Source organism: Microtus pennsylvanicus, chromosome 2 (assembly GCF_037038515.1).
Source record: "Microtus pennsylvanicus isolate mMicPen1 chromosome 2, mMicPen1.hap1, whole genome shotgun sequence".
Taxonomy (NCBI): domain Eukaryota; kingdom Metazoa; phylum Chordata; class Mammalia; order Rodentia; family Cricetidae; genus Microtus; species Microtus pennsylvanicus.
The window spans coordinates 82,749,588-82,771,807 of NC_134580.1; the positions used below are offsets into that span (position 1 = coordinate 82,749,588).

The window sequence follows — 22,220 nt, forward strand, 5'->3', positions numbered from 1 at the left end:
CTGGGTCCCAGTCCTCCTGGCGCCCCGGCGGGCTCCACTGCCTTTGTTTCTGTGGCCTGCCTGCACCAAGGAGAGTAGGCGCTTTGTTTGCGAGCTGCCCAACCAGCACGGAGGCCTGATCTCTCGGCCCAGGAGAACCAGCGTTGGGGAGAACCAGCATTGGGGAGTACCAGCGTTGGGACGAGCCAGGGTTGGGCACAGAGACCTGATCCCTTGGTGCCAGGAGAGCCAACATTGGTGAGGCCGCGTTGGGTAGGCAAGGAGACCTGATCTGGTAAAAGAAGAACCATAAGGGAGTATTTGGAAGAAGAGATGGGCAGACGCCAAGGCAAGAATTCGCCCAACAAACTGAAAAGCAACATGAAGCCACCAGAATCCAGCGACCTCACAACGGAAGGTCATGAACACCTTAATCAAGAAGGAGAAAAGTTTGACTTCATGAAGGTGATTGACGCCCTTAAACAGCATGTAAAAAACGCCCTTATAGAAATGGATGAGAAATATAACAGAAAGTTTGAAGAATTGAATAAATCAGTGAATGATACCCTAGAAAACCAAGGAAAAACAATCAAACAGATAATGGAAACAGTTCAAGACTTGAAAACTGAAATAGAGGCAAAGAAGAAAACACAAACAGAGGGCCGGCTGGACATGGAAAATCTAGGTAAACGAATAGAGACTACAGAAACAAGCATAACCAGCAGAATACAAGAGATAGAAGAAAGACTCTCAGATTCTGAAGATACCATAGAGAAAATAAACACACTGATCAAAGAAAACAGCAAGTCCAACAAACTCTCATCACAAAACATTCAGGAAATATGGGACACAATAAAAAGACCAAACCTAAGAATAATAGGAGTAGAAGATGGAGAAGAAGTGCAGCTCAATGGTCCAGAAAATATATTTAATAAAATTATAGAAGAAAACTTTCCCAACCTAAAGAAAGATATACCTATGAAGGTGCAAGAAGCATACAGAACACCGAATAGGCTGGATCAAAAAAAAACATCCCCTTGCCATATAATTATCAAAACACAAAGCATCCAGAATAAGGAAAAAATATTAAGAGCGGCAAAGGAAAAAGGCCAAATTACTTACAAAGGTAAACCTATCAGACTTACACCTGACTTTTCCATGGAAACCATGAAAGCCAGAAGGTCCTGGATAGATGTACTGCAGAAACTGAGAGACCATGGATGCAAGCCCAGATTACTATACCCAGCCAAGCTTTCGTTCACTATAAATGGAGAAAATAAAATTTTCCAGGATAAAAACAAATTCAAACAATATGCAGCCACAAATCCAGCCTTACAGAAAGTAATAGAAGGAAAATCACTAACCAAGGAATCCAATAATGACCACAATAACTCAGACATCTAGAGACCCTTCATCAACACAAACCAAAGAAGGGATACACACAAACTCTACGACTAAAAAAAAATGACCGGAGTTAACAACCACTGGTCATTAATATCACTTAATGTCAATGGTCTCAACTCACCTATAAAAAGGCACAGGCTAAGAGATTGGATAAGAAAACAGGATCCAACATTCTGCTGTTTACAAGAAACACACCTCAACCACAAAGACAGGCATCTACTCAGAGTAAAGGGTTGGGAAAAGGCCTATCAAGCAAATGGACCTAAGAAACAAGCAGGTGTGGCCATACTAATCTCTAACAAAGTTGACTTCAAACTTAAATCAATCAGAAGAGATGGAGAGGGGCATTTTATATTCATAACAGGAACAGTTCATCAGGATGAAGTCTCAATCCTGAACATCTATGCCCCTAATATAAAAGCACCCACGTACATAAAAGAAACATTGCTAAAATTCAAGGCAGCCATCAAACCGCACACACTAATAGTAGGAGATTTCAACACTCCTCTCTCACCAATGGACAGGTCAATCAGACAGAAACCTAACAGAGAAATAAGACAACTAATGGAGGTAATGAAACAAATGGACTTAACAGACATCTATAGAACATTCCACCCAAATAGGAAAGAATACACCTTCTTCTCTGCAGCTCATGGAACCTTCTCGAAAATCGACCACATAGTCGGTAACAAAGCAAACATCCACAGTTACAAAAAAGTATTACTAACCACCTGTGTCTTATCAGATCACCATGGATTAAAGTTAGAATTCAACAAGAAGGCTACCCCCGGAAAGCCCACAAAGTCATGGAAACTGAACAGCCAACTACTGAACCACACCTGGATTAAGGAAGAAATAAAGAAAGAAATTAAAGTATTCCTGGAATTAAATGAAAATAAAGAAACAACATACTCAAACTTATGGGACACTATGAAATCAGTCCTAAGAGGAAAGTTCATAGCACTAAGTGCCCACTTAAAGAAAACAGAGAAAGCTCACATTGGAGACTTAACAGCCCACCTGAAAGCTCTAGAAAAAAAAGAAGCAGACTCACCTAGGAGGAGTAGGAGACTGGAAATAATCAAACTGAGGGCTGAAATCAATAAAATAGAAACACAGAGAACAATCCAAAGAATCAATGAAACAAAAAGCTGGTTCCTGGAGAAAATCAACAAGATTGACAAACCCCTATCCAAACTAATCAAACGGCAGAGAGAGAATTTGCAAATTAATAAGATCAGAAATGAAAAGGGGGACATAACCACAGACACAGAGGAAATTCAGAGAATCATTAGATCTTACTACAAAAGCCTATACGCCACAAAACTGGAAAATGGAAAGGAAATGGATACTTTCTTAGATAAATATCATTTACCAAAGTTAAATCAAGACCAGGTGAACAATCTAAATAGACCTGTTAGTCGCGAAGAATTAGAAGAGGTTATCAAAAACCTCCCTACCAAAAAAAGCCCAGGACCAGATGGTTTCAATGCGGATTTCTACCAGAACTTCCAAGAAGACCTAATACCTATACTCCTTAATGTATTTCACAATATAGAAACAGAAGGGTCATTACCAAATTCCTTTTACGAACCTACAGTTACTCTGATACCAAAACCACACAAAGACTCAACCAGGAAAGAGAATTACAGGCCGATCTCACTCATGAATATCGATGCAAAAATCCTCAACAAAATACTGGCAAACCGAATCCAAGAACACATCCGAAAAATTATCCATTATGATCAAGTAGGCTTCATTCCTGAGATGCAGGACTGGTTCAACATACGAAAATCTATCAATGTAATCCAGCATATAAATAAACTGAAAGAAAAAAACCATATGATCATTTCATTAGATGCTGAAAAAGCATTCGACAAAATTCAACATCCATTTATGTTAAAAGTCTTGGAGAGATTAGGGATACAAGGGTCATACCTAAATATAATAAAAGCTATATACAGCAAGCCGACAGCTAACATCAAATTAAACGGAGAGAAACTCAAAGCCATCCCGCTTAACTCAGGACACGACAAGGCTGTCCACTTTCGCCATACCTCTTCAATATAGTACTGGAAGTTCTAGCAATAGCAATAAGACAGCATAATGGGATCAAGGGGATTCGAATTGGAAAGGAAGAAGTTAAACTTTCGTTATTCGCAGATGATATGATAGTGTACATAAGCGACCCCCAAAACTCCACCAAAGAACTTTTACAGCTGATAAACAGCTTTAGTAATGTGGCAGGATACAAGATCAACTTCAAAAAAATCAGTCGCCCTCTTATACACAAAGGATATGGAAGCAGAGAGGGAAATCAGAGAAGCTTCTCCATTCACGATAGCCACAAACAGCATAAAATATCTTGGGGTAAATCTAACCAAGGAAGTGAAAGATCTATTTGACAAGAACTTTAAGGCATTGAAGAAAGAAATTGATGAGGATACCAAAAAATGGATGGACATACCTTGCTCTTGGATTGGGAGGATCAACATAGTAAAAATGGCAATTCTACCTAAGGCAATTTATAGATTCAATGCAATCCCCATCAAGATCCCATCAAAATTCTTCACAGATCTGGAGAGGACAATAATCAACTTTATATGGAAAAACAAAAAACCCAGGATAGCCAAAACAATCCTATACAATAAAGGATCTTCTGGAGGCATTACCATCCCTGACTTCAAACTCTATTACAGAGCTACAGTAATGAAAACAGGGTGGTACTGGCATAAAAACAGAGAAGTCGACCAATGAAATCGTATAGAAGACCCGGATTTTACCCCACAAACCTATGAACACCTCATTTTTGATAAAGGAGCTAAAAGTATACAATGGAAGAAAGAAAGCATCTTCAACAAATGGTGCTGGCACAACTGGATGTCAACCTGTAGAAGAATGAAAATAGACCCATATCTATCACCGTGCACAAAACTCAAGTCCAAATGGATTAAAGACCTCATTATCAGCCCGAAAACACTGAACCTGATAGAAGAGAAAGTGGGAAATACCCTACAACAGATGGGCACAGGTGATCGCTTCTTAGGTATAACCCCAGAAGCACAGGCATTAAGGGCAACATTCAATAAATGGGACCTACTATAACTGAGAAGCTTCTGTAAAGCAAAGGACACTGTCACTAAGACACAAAGGCAACCTACTGACTGGGAGAAGATCTTCACCAACCCCGCAACAGACAAAGGTCTGATCTCCAAAATATATAGAGAACTCAAGAAACTAGACTTTAAAATGCTAATTTACCCAATTAAAAAATGGGGCACTGAACTGAACAGAGAATTCTCAACAGAAGAACTTCAAATGGCCAAAAGATACTTAAGGTCGTGCTCAACTTCCTTAGCAATCAGGGAAATGCAAATCAAAACAACTTTGAGATACCATCTTACACCTGTCAGAATGGCTATAGTCAAAAACACCAACGATAGCCTTTGCTGGAGAGGCTGTGGAGGAAGGGGTACCCTCATCCATTGCTGGTGGGAATGCAATCTTGTGCAACCACTGTGGAAGTCAGTGTTTCAGTTTCTCAGGAAATTCGGGATCAACCTACCCCTGGACCCAGCAATACCACTCTTGGGAATTTACCCAAGAGATGTTCTATCACATGTCAAAAGCATTTGTTCAACTATGTTCATAGCAGTATTATTTGCAATAGCCAGAACCTGGAAACAACCTAGATGCCCTTCAATGGAAGAATGGATGAAGAAAGTATGGAATATATACACACTAGAGTACTACGCTGTGGTAAAAAACAATGACTTCTCGAATTTTGCATGCAAATGGATGGAAATAGAAAACACTATCCTGAGTGAGGTATCCCAGACCCAAAAAGAAGAACATGGGATGTACTCACTCATAATTGGTTTCTAGCCATAAATAGGGGTCACAGAATCTACAATTGGCGAACCTAAAGAAGCTAAGTAAGAAGGTGAACACAAGGAAAAACATATCGTTATCCTCTTGGATAAGGGAAGTAGACAAAATTGCCGGGGAGAAAAGTGGGATCTTGGGGGTGGGGTGGGAAGGGGGTAAGGGGAGATGGGGAGAGAAAAGGTAGAAGGGAAGGAGGGGGGACTTGGGGAAATAGGAGGATCGGGATAAAGGAAGGTTGGATAGGGGAGCACGGAACCACAATTCTTAGTTAAGGGACCCACTTTAGGGTGGGCAGGAGAATTGACCCTAGAGGGGCTCCCAGGTGCCCAAGCTGAGGTCCCCAGTTAGTTCCTTGGGCAGCTGAGGATAGGGAACCTGAAATGACCCCATCCTAGCGCAATACTGACGAATATCTTGCATATCATCTTAGAACTTTCATCTGGTGATGGATGGAGATAGAGACAGAGACCGATACCCACACTGGAGCACTGGACTGAGCTCCCAAGGTCCCAATGAGGAGCAGAAGGAGGGAGAACATGAGCAAAGAAGTCGGGACCACGAGGGGTGCACCCACCCACTGAGACAGTGGAGCTGATCTACTGGGAGCTCACCAAGGCCAGCTGGACTATTACCAAAAAAAGCATGGGATAAAACTGAACTCTCTGATCATGACGAACAATGAGGGCTGATGAGACGCCAAGGACAATGGCACGCAGTTTTGATCCTACGCAATCTGCTGGCTTGGTGGGAGCCTAGCCAGTTTGGATGTTCACCTTCCTAGATATGGATGGAGGGGGGAGGACCTAGGACTTACCACAGGGCAGGGAACCCTGACTGCTCTTTGGACTGGAGAGGGAGGGGGAGAGGAGTGGGGAGAAGGGGAGAGGGGTGGGAGGAGGGGGAGAAGAGTGGGAGGAGGGGGAGGGAAAGGGGAGGCTGGGAGGAGGTGGAAATTTGTTTTTTTTTCCTTTATTCTTTTATCAATAAAAAAAAATAATCAAAAAAAAAAATAAAATCCATAAAATAGAAAAAAAAATTGTGAAATGCTTATCATTTTGGTATAAAGACAATCCAATGAAGATGCTGTAAATATGGCTCAGATAATAATTGAGGAACATTACCTCTGATCCCACAAAAAAAAGATAAATTTAAGGGTTTAAAAATTTAAACAGAGTAATAGCTGCTGGTATTTTTAGAAAATATACTCATTTACACCCCTATGCATATTATCATTGAGATGTATAGAATTTTCCTATATTTAGAAAAATATAATGATTAGAAGGGGTATACCAACATGAAACAGTTCTTGTAAATCTTACTAAATACAATGTTGATATAAAATGTATTCTTTTCTTCTTCCTTGGCTGTGAATATTAAGTTACTGTTTCTGTTTCAGTAATGGTTTGTTAGGCTCTGTCTCTCTCAACCCACTGGAGCACAGTGAAATAATGGAAGAAGTAAACCAATCTGTGGTAACTGAGTTCATTTTCCAAGGACTTTGTACTTCAAGGGAACTACAGATCTTCCTCCTGCTGCCATTTTCCACCCTCTACCTGATGACTGTGGTAGGAAACATCTTTGTGGTCATATTAATCATCACTGATCATCATCTTCATTTCCCCATGTACTTTCTGTTAGCCAATCTTTCATTTATTGACTTATGCATTTCCTCAGTTACTACCCCCAAACTGATCATAGACCTTGTTAAAGAAAATAAAATAATTTCCTATGGAGGTTGCATGAGCCAGATCCTCTTTGCACATTTCTTTGTAGGGAGTGAGATGGTTCTTCTTGTAACAATGGCCTATGACCGCTATGTGGCCATCTGCAGGCCACTCCACTACACCAGCATCATGGACAGACAGAAGTGCATCTGGCTGGTTGTGATATCATGGATCATTGGATTTGTGCATGGCATTAGTCAACTGATCCTGATTTTGGAGCTACCTTTTTGTGGACCTAGAGTGATAGACAGCTTTTTCTGTGATATTCCTTTGGTGATGAAATTAGCCTGCATCAATACTGATACTATGAGAATTATGATAAATGCTGACAGTAGTGTTGTAGCAACAGCTTGCTTCATTTTCTTGCTGATATCTTACACTTACATTCTAATAACTGTTAAGCTTCATTCTAAAGATGGTTCATCAAAGGCACTCTCTACCTGTACCTCCCATATCATAGTGGTTGTGCTATTATTTGTGCCTGTCATTTTCATCTATCTGTCGCCTGTCAGTATCACATGGCTGGACAAGTTCCTTGCTGTATTTTACTCAGTCATCACACCTCTCCTGAATCCAGCCATTTATACACTAAGAAATAAAGATATAAAGAATGCCATAAAGAAGTTGATAAATCACAGGTGAGTTCTGGATTAATTTTTGACATCTTTTCTAATTAGCAAGTTCATTGTGTAAACATGATTTTATGCCTATTTTATTGGAAATTTAATTGTACAATAACTTTTTCTGGGAATCTATAATTTATATTTAGCTTATGGTAATTAATATAACCATTTGAAAATATTTTTGAAATTGTAATACTTATAGTTTACCATGTAGAATGAGTCCTGAAAAATACTAGTATATGTTAAAGATTAGAAGATATGTTGAAAAAATAACAATCACATTAATACATGGAGCTTTGTTTATTAAATTGTTAGATTTATATTTAGATTTAACTTAATAAGATTGTTATTAACAAAATTCTCTTTGAATTGCTTATCAATTACATAAAATTTTAAAATATGTCATTCTTCCCTAAACCTAATTATTTGTAACCGAAGATATTTAAGATTGTTGTGAAGATTGCATACACTTAGAAATTAAAATGTTAAAAATACCAAATCATAATGTTAGTTGCCTCATATTGTTATAACCTCTTTAAGTTTTTAAGTCATATCTATTCATATAAATTCAGAAATTTTAATATTTAATCTATACCCAAAAGAACAATCTATTTATAATATTTGAATATACTTTCTTCAGTTCACAAATTATTTGTATGATCATGATTTTATGTTGTATAATGAAGTAACATAACTGAAAAGGCCAGTTAGGTAATCATTATACACTTGATAATATGGCATTCATTATAATTCATTCTATATATCATCTGATGTGATGCTAACCTTACAATATGTATATATGTTTACAATAGGTGGGAGGCTAGTTAATTTCTAAATAGACATGAGAATCAGAACTTCTTGAATATTATGGCTAAAATCAAATGGTATCTATATTCTAATAAGTTAAAGTGGTTGTCATAATGTAAATTATCCAACAATACAACACAAATATCTGTATCATGTTTTTCTAAAATCATACATTACAGTGAAGAATGGCTCATGCCTGGCCACAGATTTTGATATGTAAATATATATAGGTTCTGGTCTCTTTCAAAACAAATTATCTCCACTGTGTTTAGAGATTTAACTCTCAACTATACTGTCACAATAATTTTATTAAGTATGTTATTTGACAATATCTATAACAAGCTGATTATATCTGATAAAGTCTATGACCTCTTATTTCCCTCCCATACTTACAAGCCCCTTCTCCACACACAAAATCACACTCACACAATACACACACAAACAGATTCATGTATTTTTGTTTTGCTTTTTGATCCATTGCTATGACCCATAGCCATCTGTGTGTCCATTGATTGCAACTATCCCTGGGGCACTATGATCTCATCAGTTGGTCTCAACTGAAGAAAAGGCCTGGCACTGTCCCAGAATCACCATTGGCTCACAGTTTAGCAAAATGTATACTAACTAATTGTTAAAAGTAGTGATTTTGGTTGTAAGTTGCTCATATAACTATAATATATACTAATCAGACTCATCCTTCTTTCTGTCACTTATTTGCCTGTTTCTGCATCCACTGGTGCCTTTCTTCTTCCCAGTTACACTTTCTTCTACTTTTATTTATAAAAACAATTTATTTATTTATTTATTAAAAAATTTACCTCCTCCCCTCCTCCAATTTCCCTCCTCCTCCCGCCACTCCCTGTCCTCCTCCCTCCACTCCCTCTCCCCCTTCCTCTCCAGTCCTAAGAGCAGTCAGGGTTCCCTGCCCTGTGGGAAGTCCAAGGTCCTCTCTGCTCCATCCAGGTCTAGGAAGGTGAGCATCCAAACAGACTAGGTTCCTACAAAGCCAGTACATGCAGTAGAATCAAAACCCAGTGCCGTTGTCCTTGGCTTCTCAGTCAGCAGCCCTCATTGTTAGCCACATTCAGAGAGTCCTGTTTGATCACAGGCTCCATCAGTCCCAGTCCAGCTGTCTTTGGTGAGCTCCCATTAGATCAGACACACCTTCTCCGTGGGTGGACGCACCCCTCGTGGTCCTGACTTCCTTGGTCATGCTCTCCCTCCTTCTGCTCTTCATTTGGACATTGGGATATCAGTCCAGTGCTCCAATGTGTTTCTCTGTCTCTATCTCCATCCATCACCAGAAGAAGGTTCTATGGTGATATGCAAGATATTCATCAGTGTGGCTATGGAATAAAGCCAGTTCAGGCACCCTCTCCTCTGCTGCCCAAGGAACAAGCTGGGGACATAAATTTGTATCAATAAAACAATGTTTTTCATTTTAAGTCCTCCTGAATCAGTGCCATTTCACTGAGCATGATCTATATTTTTGTTCATTTGATGATAGCCATGCTAAAATGTTATGTACAATTTCAAACTTTTCTTTCATTTGTTTTTGTGTTGCTATTGACTTTTATTTTGTTTTGGTTTCTTTTATCCTTTGGTATTAAGAGTTAAGGCCAAGGTTTTATGTATGCTAGAGATTCTCCCTAACACTGAGCTATATATTCCCAATATAGTCCATTTATTTGTTTATATTGAAAGCTTGAAATATGATCCTACTAAGGGACTAAGGTTGTGTTTGACTGCAATTTTTCCACTCCTGCCTTCCAGGAGCTGGAATTATAATCAGGCAACTTCAGGCTAAGTTAGTTTCATATATATTTACCAAATGCCAAACATTCAACATAGCATCTCTTAGAATTCTGCTAACATTGATTTCAGACATAGAAAAACATGATTCTAACATTAATAGGTAAGAAAAAGTTAATCCAAACAGTCAAACGAATCTTTTGTAAAGGAAGTAATGTCAGATGTTATAGCACCTGACTTAATATTATACCACAGAATCATGATTACAAACAGCATGTGACAGGCCAAAATAATAATGTTGACTGATATGTGGCTTAGAAATAAGCTCACAAAGCCAAGCTATTTAACTTTTTGCAACATGCCAAAAGTATACAGTGGAGGATTGGGCAATATCTTTAGTAAATTAGGAAGAATGAATCTCAATGAATCCATAGTTCTTACACAATACAAAAATCAATTCAGAATGGATCAAACAAAAAAATTACAACAAACACAACTTAAACATATAGAACTAAATAGTTATGTATTGTATTACCTGAAACTTTGAAATTATTGAAGAAGTGCAAACTCTTCAAGTATAGGCATAAAGAAGGACTTTCTGAATCATATTCCTAAATGCAGGAAATAAGAGAAAGAATTGACAAATGGGATTTCATGAAATTGAAAGCTTCTTCAAAGCAAAGGCAAGAGCTTACAGAGTGAAAAGATATCTATAGAGTGAGAGAAAAGCCTTCACCATAATCCATACTATAAAGGATTACTATGCACACTATATAAAAAACTAAAAAATTAAACTCTAAAGACAAAAAATAATGTAATAAAAATAAGTAAGCAAATGAACTGAATAGACATTTTTCAAAGAAGAAATAAATGACATATTTTTAAAATAATCATTATCAGGCTTTTATTTTTTATTTTTTCTTTTTTTAATATTTATATATTTTTTTATTGAGGAAACAAATTTCTGCCTCCTCCCAGCCTCCCACTCCTCCCCCCTCCCCCCACTCCTCTCCCCCTCCCTCTCCAATCTGAAGAGCAGTCAGGGTTCCCTGCCCTGTGGAAAGTCCAAAGTCCTCCCCCCTCCATCCTGGTCTAGGAAGGAGAACATCCAAACTGGCTAGGCTCCCACAAAGCCAGGACATGAAGTAGGATCAAAACCCAGTTCCATTGTCCTTGGCTTCTCAGCAGCCCTCATTGTCCACCATATTCAGAGAGTACGGTTTTATCCCATGCTTTTTCAGTCACAGTCCAGCTGGCCTTGGTGAGCTCCAATAGATCAGCCCCACTGTCTCCGTGGGTGGGTGCACCCCTTGTGGTCTTGACTTCTTTGCTCATGTTCTCCCTCCTTCTGTTCCTCATTGGGACTTTGGGAGCTCAGTCCAGTGCTCCAGTGTGGGTCTCTGTCTCTATCTCCATCCATCGCCAGATGAAGGTTCTATGGTGATATGCAAAATATTCATCAGTATGGCTATAGGATAGGATCATTTCAGGTTCCCTATCCTCAGCTGCCTCTATCCTCCTGGGTATGGGAAGTAGACAAGATTGCCAGGCGAAAATCGGGATCTTAAGGGTGGGGTGGGAGGGGGGTAAGGGGAGATGGGGAGAGAAAAGTGAGAAGGGTAGGATGGGGAGAACTTGGGGCAACGGGATGATTGGGATAAATGAAGGTTGGATAGGGGAGCAGGGAAGCACATATCTTAATTAAGGGAGCCATCTTAGGGTTGGCAAGAGACTTGGACCTAGAGGGGCTTCCAGGTGCCCAAGGCAAGGTCCTCAGTTAGTTCCTGGGGCAGCTGAGGATTATCAGGCTTTTAGAGACAGGGTTTCTCTGTATAGCCCTGGCTTTCATGAAATTAACTCTGTAGACCAGGATGGCCTCAAACTTACAGCCTCCTTAGTGCTGGAATTAAAGTTGTACACTATGACTGCTGGGCCCTTTTTTAACATTATTGCTATTATTTATGTTTAGGAAAGTTTATGTGTGTGGAGGTGGTGTCCTTGGAGGTCACAAGAGGAAATTAATTGTTTGGAGCTGAGGCCATCGTTCACTTAAGACTCAGAGCCCAGAGGCCTTGAGCTTGACCGTACCTGAATGCTTCCTCCCATGCAATGAGTTCTTATAAGAGGAGAAAGACGTACTATACTACATCATGCTACCTGAAACTACACTAATGCATTATTTGAGTGTGGTGATACCTATGATCAAATTACTAACAGTAGCACAGGTGATTAAGTGTCATGAAGTGCTGTCAATAGAAAATATAATTTTCTCTATCTGGAACTTCAAGTATAATGTTGAAAAGATATGAAGAGAATGGAAATGGAAAACCTTGTCTTGTTCCTGATTTTAATAGAATCACTTTGAGTTTTTCTCTACTTAATTTGACGCTGGCTGTCATCTTGTTGTATACTGCTTTTATTATGTTTAGATACATTCCTTATATCCCTGATCTCTCTAAGACCTTTATTATGAAAAGGTGTTAGATTTTGTCAAATTATTTTTAAGCATCTAATAAGATAATTATATGTTTCTTCCTACAATTTTTTATATGGTAGATTACATTGATAGATTTTTGTATGTAGAACATCCCTGCATCTCTGGGATGAAGTCAACTAGATCCTGGTGGATAATATTTTTATGTGTTCTTTCAACTGATTTGCCAATGTTTGATTGAGTATTTTTGCATGGACATTCATGATGTAGACTCTCCTGTAAATCCTTTCATGGTCGAGTTTTTATGTGGTTTCAGTATCAGGGTAACTGTAGCATCATAGAAAGAGTTTGGCAATGTTCCTTCTGATTATATTGTGTGGACAATTTGAGAAGTATAGGTATTAGCTCTTTGAAGTTTTTTGAATTCTGCATTGAAATCATCAAGCCCTGGTTTTGTTGTTGTTGTTGTTATTGTTGTTTGTTTGGTTGGTTGGGGTTTTTTTTTGTTAGAAGGCTATTGGTGACTGCTTCTATTTCCTTACAGGTTATACATCTATTTAAATTGTTTATATGGTTTTGATTTAATTTCAGTATGTGGTAACTATTCAGAAAATTGTTCCTTCCTTTTACATTTTCAAGTTTTGTGAAGTACAGCTTTCCAAAGTATGACCCAATGATTCTCTGGATTTCTACAGTGTCTGTGGAAACGTCCCCTTTTCATTTCTGATTTTGTTAATTTGGATTTTTCTCTCTGACTTTTGAAAGAGATTAAAGGCATACAAATTATAAATGATAAAACTTTCACTATTTGAAGATGATATGATAGTATACATAAGTAACACCAAAAATTAGATGAGTGAAGAAATGATAAATGCCTTCAGTAATTTGTCAGCATACAAGGTCAACTCAAAAAAATCGGTATCCTTCCCATGAACAAATGATAAAGGGGTTGAGAAAGAAATCAGAGAAACATTACCATTTACAATAGCCACAAATAGCATAAAATATCTTGGGGTAACACTAGCCAAAGAATTGAAAAACCTATTCAACAAGAACATTAAGTCTCTGAAGAAAGAAATTGAAGAAGATATCAGGAAATGGAAAGGTCTAGTATGGTCTTGGACATGTAGGGTAAACATAACAAAAATGACAATCCTACCAAAAGCAATACATAGATTTAATTGAATACTCATCAAAATCCCAAAACAATTGTTTCCAGGCCTTGAAAGAATAATACTCAATTCAGATGGAGAAACAAAAAAAGCCAAGATAACCAAAACAGTCTTGTACACTAAAAGAACTCCCAGGGACATCACCATGTCTAACATCAAGCTCTATTATGGAGCTAAAGTAATAAAAATACTTGGTATTAGCATAAAAACAGATAGGTGGAACAATGGAATCAAATCAAAGACCCGGATATTAATCCACACATCTATGAACAGTTAGTTCTGGACAAAAAAGCTAAAATTATACAATGAGAAAAAGAAAGCATCTTCAACAAATGGTGCTGTCATAAATGAATATCAGCATGTAGAAGAATACAAAAAGGCCCATATCTATCCCCATGCATTAAACTCAGGTCCAAATAGATCAAAGACCTCAATATACATCCAGCCATATTGAATCTCATTAAAGAGAAAGTGAGAGTTAGCCTTCAATACATGGGCACAGGTGACCACTTTCTAAATGTAAAACTAGTAGCACAGACACTGAGAGCAACAATAAATAAATGGGACTTCTAAAACTGAGAAACTTCTGTAGTGCAAAGGAAACAGTCGATAAGACAGAAAGGCAGCCTACAAATGGGAAAAAAAATCTTTGCCAACCATACATCAGAGGACTGATCTCCAAAGTATATAAAGAACTCAAGAAACTAGACATCAAAAATCCAAACAATCTAATTCAAAAATGGGATAAAGATTCAAACAGAGAATTCTCAACAGAAGAAATGACCAAAAGACGCTTAAGAAAATATTCAACGTTGTTTTGATTTGCATTTCCCTGATCGCTAAAGAGGTTGGTTGAGCATGACCTTAAGGGTCCCTTGGCCATTTGAATTCCTTCTGTTGAGAATTCTCTGTTCAGTTCATTACCCCATTTTTAATTGGGTTAATTAGAATTTTAATGTCTAGTTTCTTAAGTTCTTTGTATATTTTGAAGATCAGAACTTTGTGTGCTGCAGGGTTGGTGAAGATCTTCTCTCATTCAGTAGAAGGCCTTTTTGTCTTAATGACAGAGTTCTTTGCTTTACAGAAGCTTCTCAGTTTCAGGACCTCCTCACCAAATCCAGCTGGACCGTGACTGAATGAGCATGTGATCAAAATGGACTCTCTGAATGTGGCTGACAGTGAGGGCTGACTGAGAAACCATTGATAAAGGCACTGGGACTTGTTTCTACTGCATGTACTGGCTTTTTGGGACCCTAGTCTATTTGAATGTACAGCTTCTTAGGCCTGGATGTGGGGGGGGGGCTTGGACTTCCCACAGGGCAGGGTTCCCTGCCCTCTCTTAAGGAGGGAAGGAGAGGGAAGAGGGTGAGTGTGAGAGTGGGAGAGAAATGGGAGGAGGGGAGGAAGTGTAAATTTTTGAATAAAAAAGAAAATGTTTAACATTAGCCATCAGAGAAATGAAAGTCAAAGCAACTCTGAGATACCATCATACACCAGTCAGATTGACAAAGATCAAAAACATTAATGTTGACTTATGCTGGAGAGGATGCAGAGTAAGAGGAAAACTCCTCCATTGCTATAAGGTGTACAAACTTGTACAACCACCTTGAAAATCAGTATAGTGGTTTCTCAGAAAATTGGGAAAAAACCTACCTCAAGGCCCAGCAATACCACTTTTGGACATATACCTGAAGGATTCTCATTCATATTATAAGAACGTTTTCACAACTATGCATATGGCATCATTATGAGTAATAGCCAGAACCTGGAAATAACCTAGATGCTTCTCAAGTGAAGAACAGATAAAGAAAATATGGTACATTTACACAATGGTGTACTACTCAGTGGTTTTAAAAAAAATGACATCTTGAAATTTGTATGCAAAAGAATGGAAGTAGAAAAAAATCCATTCTGGATGGGGTAACAATCCAGAAAGATAAGCATGGTATGTACTCAATCAAAAGTAAATATTATATATAAAGAAAAGTATTATAAGCTTGTAGTCTATGACCTCAGAGAAACTAGTTAACATGAAGAACCCTAAAAAAAAAATACATGGATTCCCCCCTGGAAAGGAAAAATAGACAAGATCTCCTGAGAAAATTGGGAGTGTCGGTGTGAGGGGAAACGTTAGGGCTGAAGGGCGAAAAGAGGAGTGGACAAGGGGAGGAGGAGGAGAATTTGAAGGAATGGGATGATGGTCGAGATGGGGGAAGGGCAGAGAGGGAGATCAAGGAAAGAGTTATCTTGATTGAGCAAGCCATTATGTGGCTAGCAAGAAACCTGAAACTAGAGAAATTCTCAGGAATCCACAAGGATGATCCCAGCTAAGAGTATAAGCAACTGTGGAGAGGGTGTGTGAATTATCCTTGCATTGTAGTTAGATTGATGATTATCTTAAATATCATCATAAAACCTCTATCCAGCAACTGGTGGAAGGAGATACAGAGATCCACAATGAAGACAGGGCTGAGCTCCCAAAGTCCAGTTGAAGAGAGGGAAGAGTGATAATATGAACAAAGGGGTCATGATGAGGATACACACTGAAAAAGTTTACCTGAGCTAATGGGAGTTCACTGACTCTGACCTGAGAGCAGTGGGGGTGGACAGTGGAGGGGAGCAACTAGCATAGAATCAAACTAGGCTCTCTGAGTGTGGTGGCTATTTTATGGCTGTAGCAGACTATAGGGTCACTGTCACTGAGACCATGGTTTGTCACTACACCTTGTACTGCCTTTTTGGAACCCATTCTCTTTGGACAGATACTTTGCTCAGCCTAGATATAGTGGGAAAAGTCTTGGTCCTGCCTCAAAGCGATGTTCTTTGTTGATGTTCCATGGAAAACCTCACTTACTCCAAAGAATGGATGGGAATGAAGTGGGGGAAATGTAGAGGAAGCAGAAGGAGGGGAGGGAGTGGAAACTGGAATTGGTTTGTAAAATAGAACAGATGTTTTTTTAAAAAAATAATTCATTAATTTTAAAAGAAAAATTAAATTTTAATGTAGCAAAAGAGACAAAAGAAAATTAATATTATGAAAGAAAGGGACCCAGGAGGACAGAAAAGGAGGAACATGAGAGGTGATAGACAGCAATTTAATTAAAGCACACCAGATGCATAGATCAAAATGTGGCATAAATCTCATTGCTTGTTCAATTTATATTCACTAATAAAATTTTAGATTCCCCAAACTAGGAGGTTAACAAAAAATAAATTATAAGAATATTATTTAGAATATATATAAAACACTAATTATGGATGAGTTATGATCCTGTAGAGGCCTATAATATAAAACATGAAACAAAATGTAAATGAATTTATAAGTGTTTATGTATATTGAGATGGCTATGGATAAAATTATGCTTAATGGTACTTGTTGGAAACAAGGGAAGAACGCAAACAACATTTTCATTAAAGAGTAAAATATAAAAAGCTTATGAAAAAACTATAGGAATATAGTTTTTTCCTTTGAAAGACAGATAAGTTCATTTAAACAAAGTGTACTAAAATAAATATTAACATTTCTAAATTACTGATCTAAGAAAGATTATTTCAGTTGACTTTGCTCAACTATTTAGAGATCATTATATATTCACATTGTATCTACTCTCCTCTTTTATTTTTGTATTGTTTTGTTTATTTTGTTCTCATTTCTTTTTTGGTTTTTATTTTGTTTTATTTATTTATTTATTTATTTATTTATTTATTTATTAAAAATTTCCACCTCCTCCCATTTCCCTCCCACTCCCCCACTGCCCCTCCTCCTCCCTCTCCAGTCCTAAGAGAAGTCAGGGTGCCTTGCCCTGAGGGAAGTCCAAGGCCCTCCCCACTCCATCCAGGTCTAGGAAGGTGAGGATCCAAACAGACTAGGTTCCCAAAAAGCCAGTACATGCAGTAGAATCAAAACCCGGTGCCATTATCATTGGCTTATCAGTCAGCCCTCATTGTCAACCACATTCAGAGAGTCCGGTTTGATCACATTCTTTTCAATCCCAGTCCAGCTGTCCTTGGTGAGCTCCCATTAGATCAGTCACACCTTCTCAATGGGTGGATGTATCCCTCAAGGTCCTGACTTCCTTGCTCATGTTCTCCTACCTTCTGCTCTTCATCTGGACCTTGGGAGCTCAGTCCAGTGCTCCAATGTGGGTCTCTGTCTCTCTCTCCATCCATCGCCAGATGCAGGTTCTATGGTGATATGCAAGATATTCATTAGTGTGGCTATGGGATAAGGCCAGTTCAGACACTTTCTCCTCTGCTGCCCAAGGATCTATCAGGGGATATCTCCTTGAACACCTGGGAACCCCTCTAGAGTCAAATCTCTTGCCATCCCTAAAATGGCTCCCTTAATTAAGAAACCTTCCCTGCTCCCATATCCACCCTTCCTCCATCTCAACCATCCCATTCCCCTAAGCTCTCCCAAATCCTCCCCTTTCCCGTCTCTCTCCCCATCTCCTCTTCCCCACACATCATCTCCACCCCCATGCTCCCACCTTTTGCCAAGAGATACCCTACAATATTCCACTACACTCTCCTTCAAATTTAAGGACTCTTTTTTTATTAATTGCTTACATATATGCAAGTAACATTGTATGGACTGAACAGCTTATATTTAGAAATGTGTATATAGTCATATATACCATGTGGCGATACACAGATGAAGGAGATGGGTTAGTTTGGGATATAAGAGTTATCCAGAATTACACTTAAGCTATTAGCCAAAGAGTATTGCAAATAATATGGTTTCTGAGTGGTTATTTAGGGACTGAGCAACTAGGAACAAAAACAAGTGGTTTCCAGCAACAAATTGGCATGCCAACATGGCCAACTAAATTTAAGAGAGCTTGAAAAGGAATTCTAGACACAAAAGAACAGAGTTTATCACAGTTTCTTGGTAGCCACAATTTTTTTTCTAGATGGACTTGCTGCTAGCAAGGGTGCCATGGCTGCTTTAAAATGGGTGGACCAAAAACTCTGCACTGTCTTTAAAAAACAGTGGCTTCCAGGTTTTCAAGCACAGGGGCTCTAAACCTTTAGTGAGTTCTCACTGCAGAGCATTTGAATGGGATTTGTAAGCAGAGTGCTACAACTTGCTTAAGGCAACATAGACCCTCTGTGTGTTAAAAAATGGGGCAAAGTACATGGCTCTCAGAGGCAGTGAACATGTCTCTGCCATGGAGGACTAGGCTGAGCAAGTAGGCAAAGCCATGTTGGCTGTAGCCATGCCCACTTAGCATTTTAAGAAGTCAGAAAGTATTTACAGTTACACAATAAGAACAGATTCAGACATAAAAGACCTCTAAATGAGACACACTGTTTAAAAAGTATACATAGGCTTAGGAAAGAGAAGAAAAAGTGTAAAGAGCCATTAAATATAATGTGAAAGAGTACATAAGTCATAAATTAAAGAAATAAAGATAATAAAATAAATATTAAACTGTAGAAAAAGCCATGTGGTGATATACAGATTAATAGAAATGGGTTAAATTAAGATGTAAGTGTTAGCCAATAAGAAACTAGAGCTAATGGGTCAAGCAGTGATCTAATTAATACAGTTTCTGGGTGGTTATTTCAGGGCTGAGCAGCCTGAATCAAACAAGTGGCCTTCTACAACAAATTGGTATGTCAACATAGCCAAATAAATCCACTTAAAAACTTTGAGAGCTTGAAAAGAAATTCTAGGCAAAAAAGAACAGAGTTTAGCACAGTTTCTTAATGGCCATTTTTTTCTAGATGGGCTTATGGCAAGCATGGGTGCCACAGTATTATGATATTATGACAGTCAAGTGAAGAGGCCGCAAATATATCTCAGATATTCATTGAAAGAATTTACCTCTGCATCCATGGCAAAAACACAGATTTAAGACTTAGAATATGTGATTAGAGTATTTGTTACTGATGTTTTTACACAACATATGTACTTATATATCTATACATATTATCTTTCAGATGTATAAAGTTCTTCCTACATTTAGGATAATTCCCTGATTAGAAACAATATACAAATAAAAAAGTTATTTTAAATTTGACATATACAATGCTAAGATATTTGTATTCTTTTCTGTTTTTTGACTCTGAACATTAATTGATTATTTCTATTTCAGGAACTCTTTAGGCTCTGTCTTTCTCTAACCGTTGGAGCACAGTGTACTAAAAGAAAGAAGCAAACCAGTCAGTGGTATCTGAGTTTATTTTCAGGAAATTTGTACTTCAAGGGAACAACATAGCTTCATTCTGCTGCTGTTTTCCACCCTCTACCTGATGACTGTGGTAGGCAACCTCTTTGTTGTGATATTAATTATCACTGATCATCAATTCCTTTCTCCCATGCAGTTTATGTTAGCCAATTTTTCATTTGTTGAATTATGGCTTTCCCCAATTACTAACTCCAAATTGTTCATAGACCTCATAAAAGAAAAACCTTTTTGTTTGGGGACTGCATGAGCCTTGTAGGGAGTGAAATGGTACTACCTACCTGTAACAATGGCCTAAGACCACTATGTGGTCATCTGCAAGCCATACACAATACCAGCATCATGGACAGATACATTTGCATCTGGGTTGTTGTGATATTGTTGATCATTACATTTGTGCATGACATTAGTCAACTGATCCTGATTTTGGAGATATCTTTCTGTGAACCTAGAGTAACAGACAGTTGTGTTTTTTTTCTGTGATATACCTAAGGTGATAAAATTAGCCTGCATGAATTTTGGTATTCTGAGTATTGTGATAAATGCTGACAGTGGTGTTTTAGCAAAAATTGTTCTTATTCTCTTGCTGATATCTTACACTTGCATTCTAGTACCTCCACAGCTTCACTCTAATGATGGTTCTCAATGGCCCTCTCTACCTGTAAATCCATAACATAGTTGTGCTATTTTGGGGGCCTGTCATTTTGAATGTATCTATGGCCAGCCAGCATGACTTGGGTAGACAAGTTTCTTACTGTATTTTACTTATTCATCACAGCTCTCCTGAATCCAGCCATCTATACACTAAGAAATAAAGATAATAAGAAGGTCATAAAGAAGATGGTAAATCACATGTGAGTTCTGAAATAATTTTTAGACATCTTATGTAATCACCAAATTCATTATGTATACGCAATTTATTTATATTTTAGTGGAAATCGAATTGTATAATAACTTGTTTCTAGACTATATAAGTTGTAATGGTCATTCAGTGGGTGGTTGTGTGTAAGTAGTGCCAGCAGGAAGGAAGTCTTTCTCTGGTAGCAGCTAATTATCTCTTCTGCTGTTCTTGAGAGTAAAACATAAGTTTTAAATTTCCTGAATTAAAATCAGCAGTAAACAGAGGTAAAAGTGAGTGTAAGAAGTTAAGAATTTTTTTTAGTTGGGTAAAATCAGAGAAGCAACTTAGGCAGGTAGTAATTAATTCTATATCCTTGGAGGTCTGTGAATGTTTTAAATGGAATGCTCTTTCATGAACCTAAGCACTGACAAAATAAATGCCTACTGATAAACGTAATTCCAGGGAGGAAGATCTTTGTGTTTACCGAAGCAAGAGGAATGAAGGACTGGAAGTCAGAAATTGTCATATATATATATAATATGAATACATATTATATATATCCCAAATAGCCCCAATCATGCTTTAAGGGCTCTATTACATGTCTGTGTGTGGGTAAAACAAAAAGTATCAGAAACTAAACATGAAAGAAGTATCAGGAAAAGCATGAAGGAAAGAAATATATTTAAAATATGAAGATATTTTTATTCTGACATTCAAAGTGTAAACACAAACAAGGCTGACTATTCCAAACAAACAACAAATTATTAGTAAAGTCGTAAGGTCAATAAAGAAAAGAAAGGCACAAATATTCAAAGCTTTGAATATAAAAGTAGAGTACATAATAAAAACTATCATCCATACAAATATTTATAGTGATGATGAATTATTATATCAATAAGTTTAAATTTTATTTGAAATTTGAAAATGCCTACTGAAATCAAAACATTAAATTAATAAATTTTATTTTTTTAAAAAATAACTATTTAATTTTATGCTTAAGTGTGTGCCTGAGTGTGTGACAATGTTCCATGTGTGTGCAGGAATACAAGGAGGTCAGACGAGGCTTCGAAACCTTTGGAACTAGAACAGACAGTTAAGAATTGCCACTTAGGTGTAGAATACTGAACCCCAGTCTTCTTTAAGATCACCCAGTGCTATTAGCCACTGAGCCATCTTTCTCCCCCAAGCAAGACAAGCCTACGTGGATACTAATTCATTTTAAAACGTAGTGATTTTCATTGTAAGATATTTATGTAACTATAATGTACACTAATCAGATTCATTCCCATTCCACTTGCCATCACTTATTTGCCTGTTTCTGCACCCACTGTTGCTTTTTCTTCTTCTCAGTTACTCCTTTTTCTACTCTCATTTTTAGAAAAAAATTAAGTGTCTTTCCTCTTGA

The 22,220-nt window shown here is 37.8% G+C and overlaps 1 protein-coding gene across 1 annotated transcript; it reads left to right on the top strand.

Annotated features, from left to right (window-relative positions):
- The first annotated feature begins 6,719 nt into the window (after positions 1–6,719).
- LOC142844938 (olfactory receptor 4K3-like) lies at positions 6,720–7,637 on the top strand. The gene has a single exon (XM_075963714.1). It carries the CDS (start codon positions 6,720–6,722, stop codon positions 7,635–7,637), a length of 918 nt encoding a protein of 305 aa, XP_075819829.1.
- Positions 7,638–22,220: the final 14,583 nt, after the last annotated feature.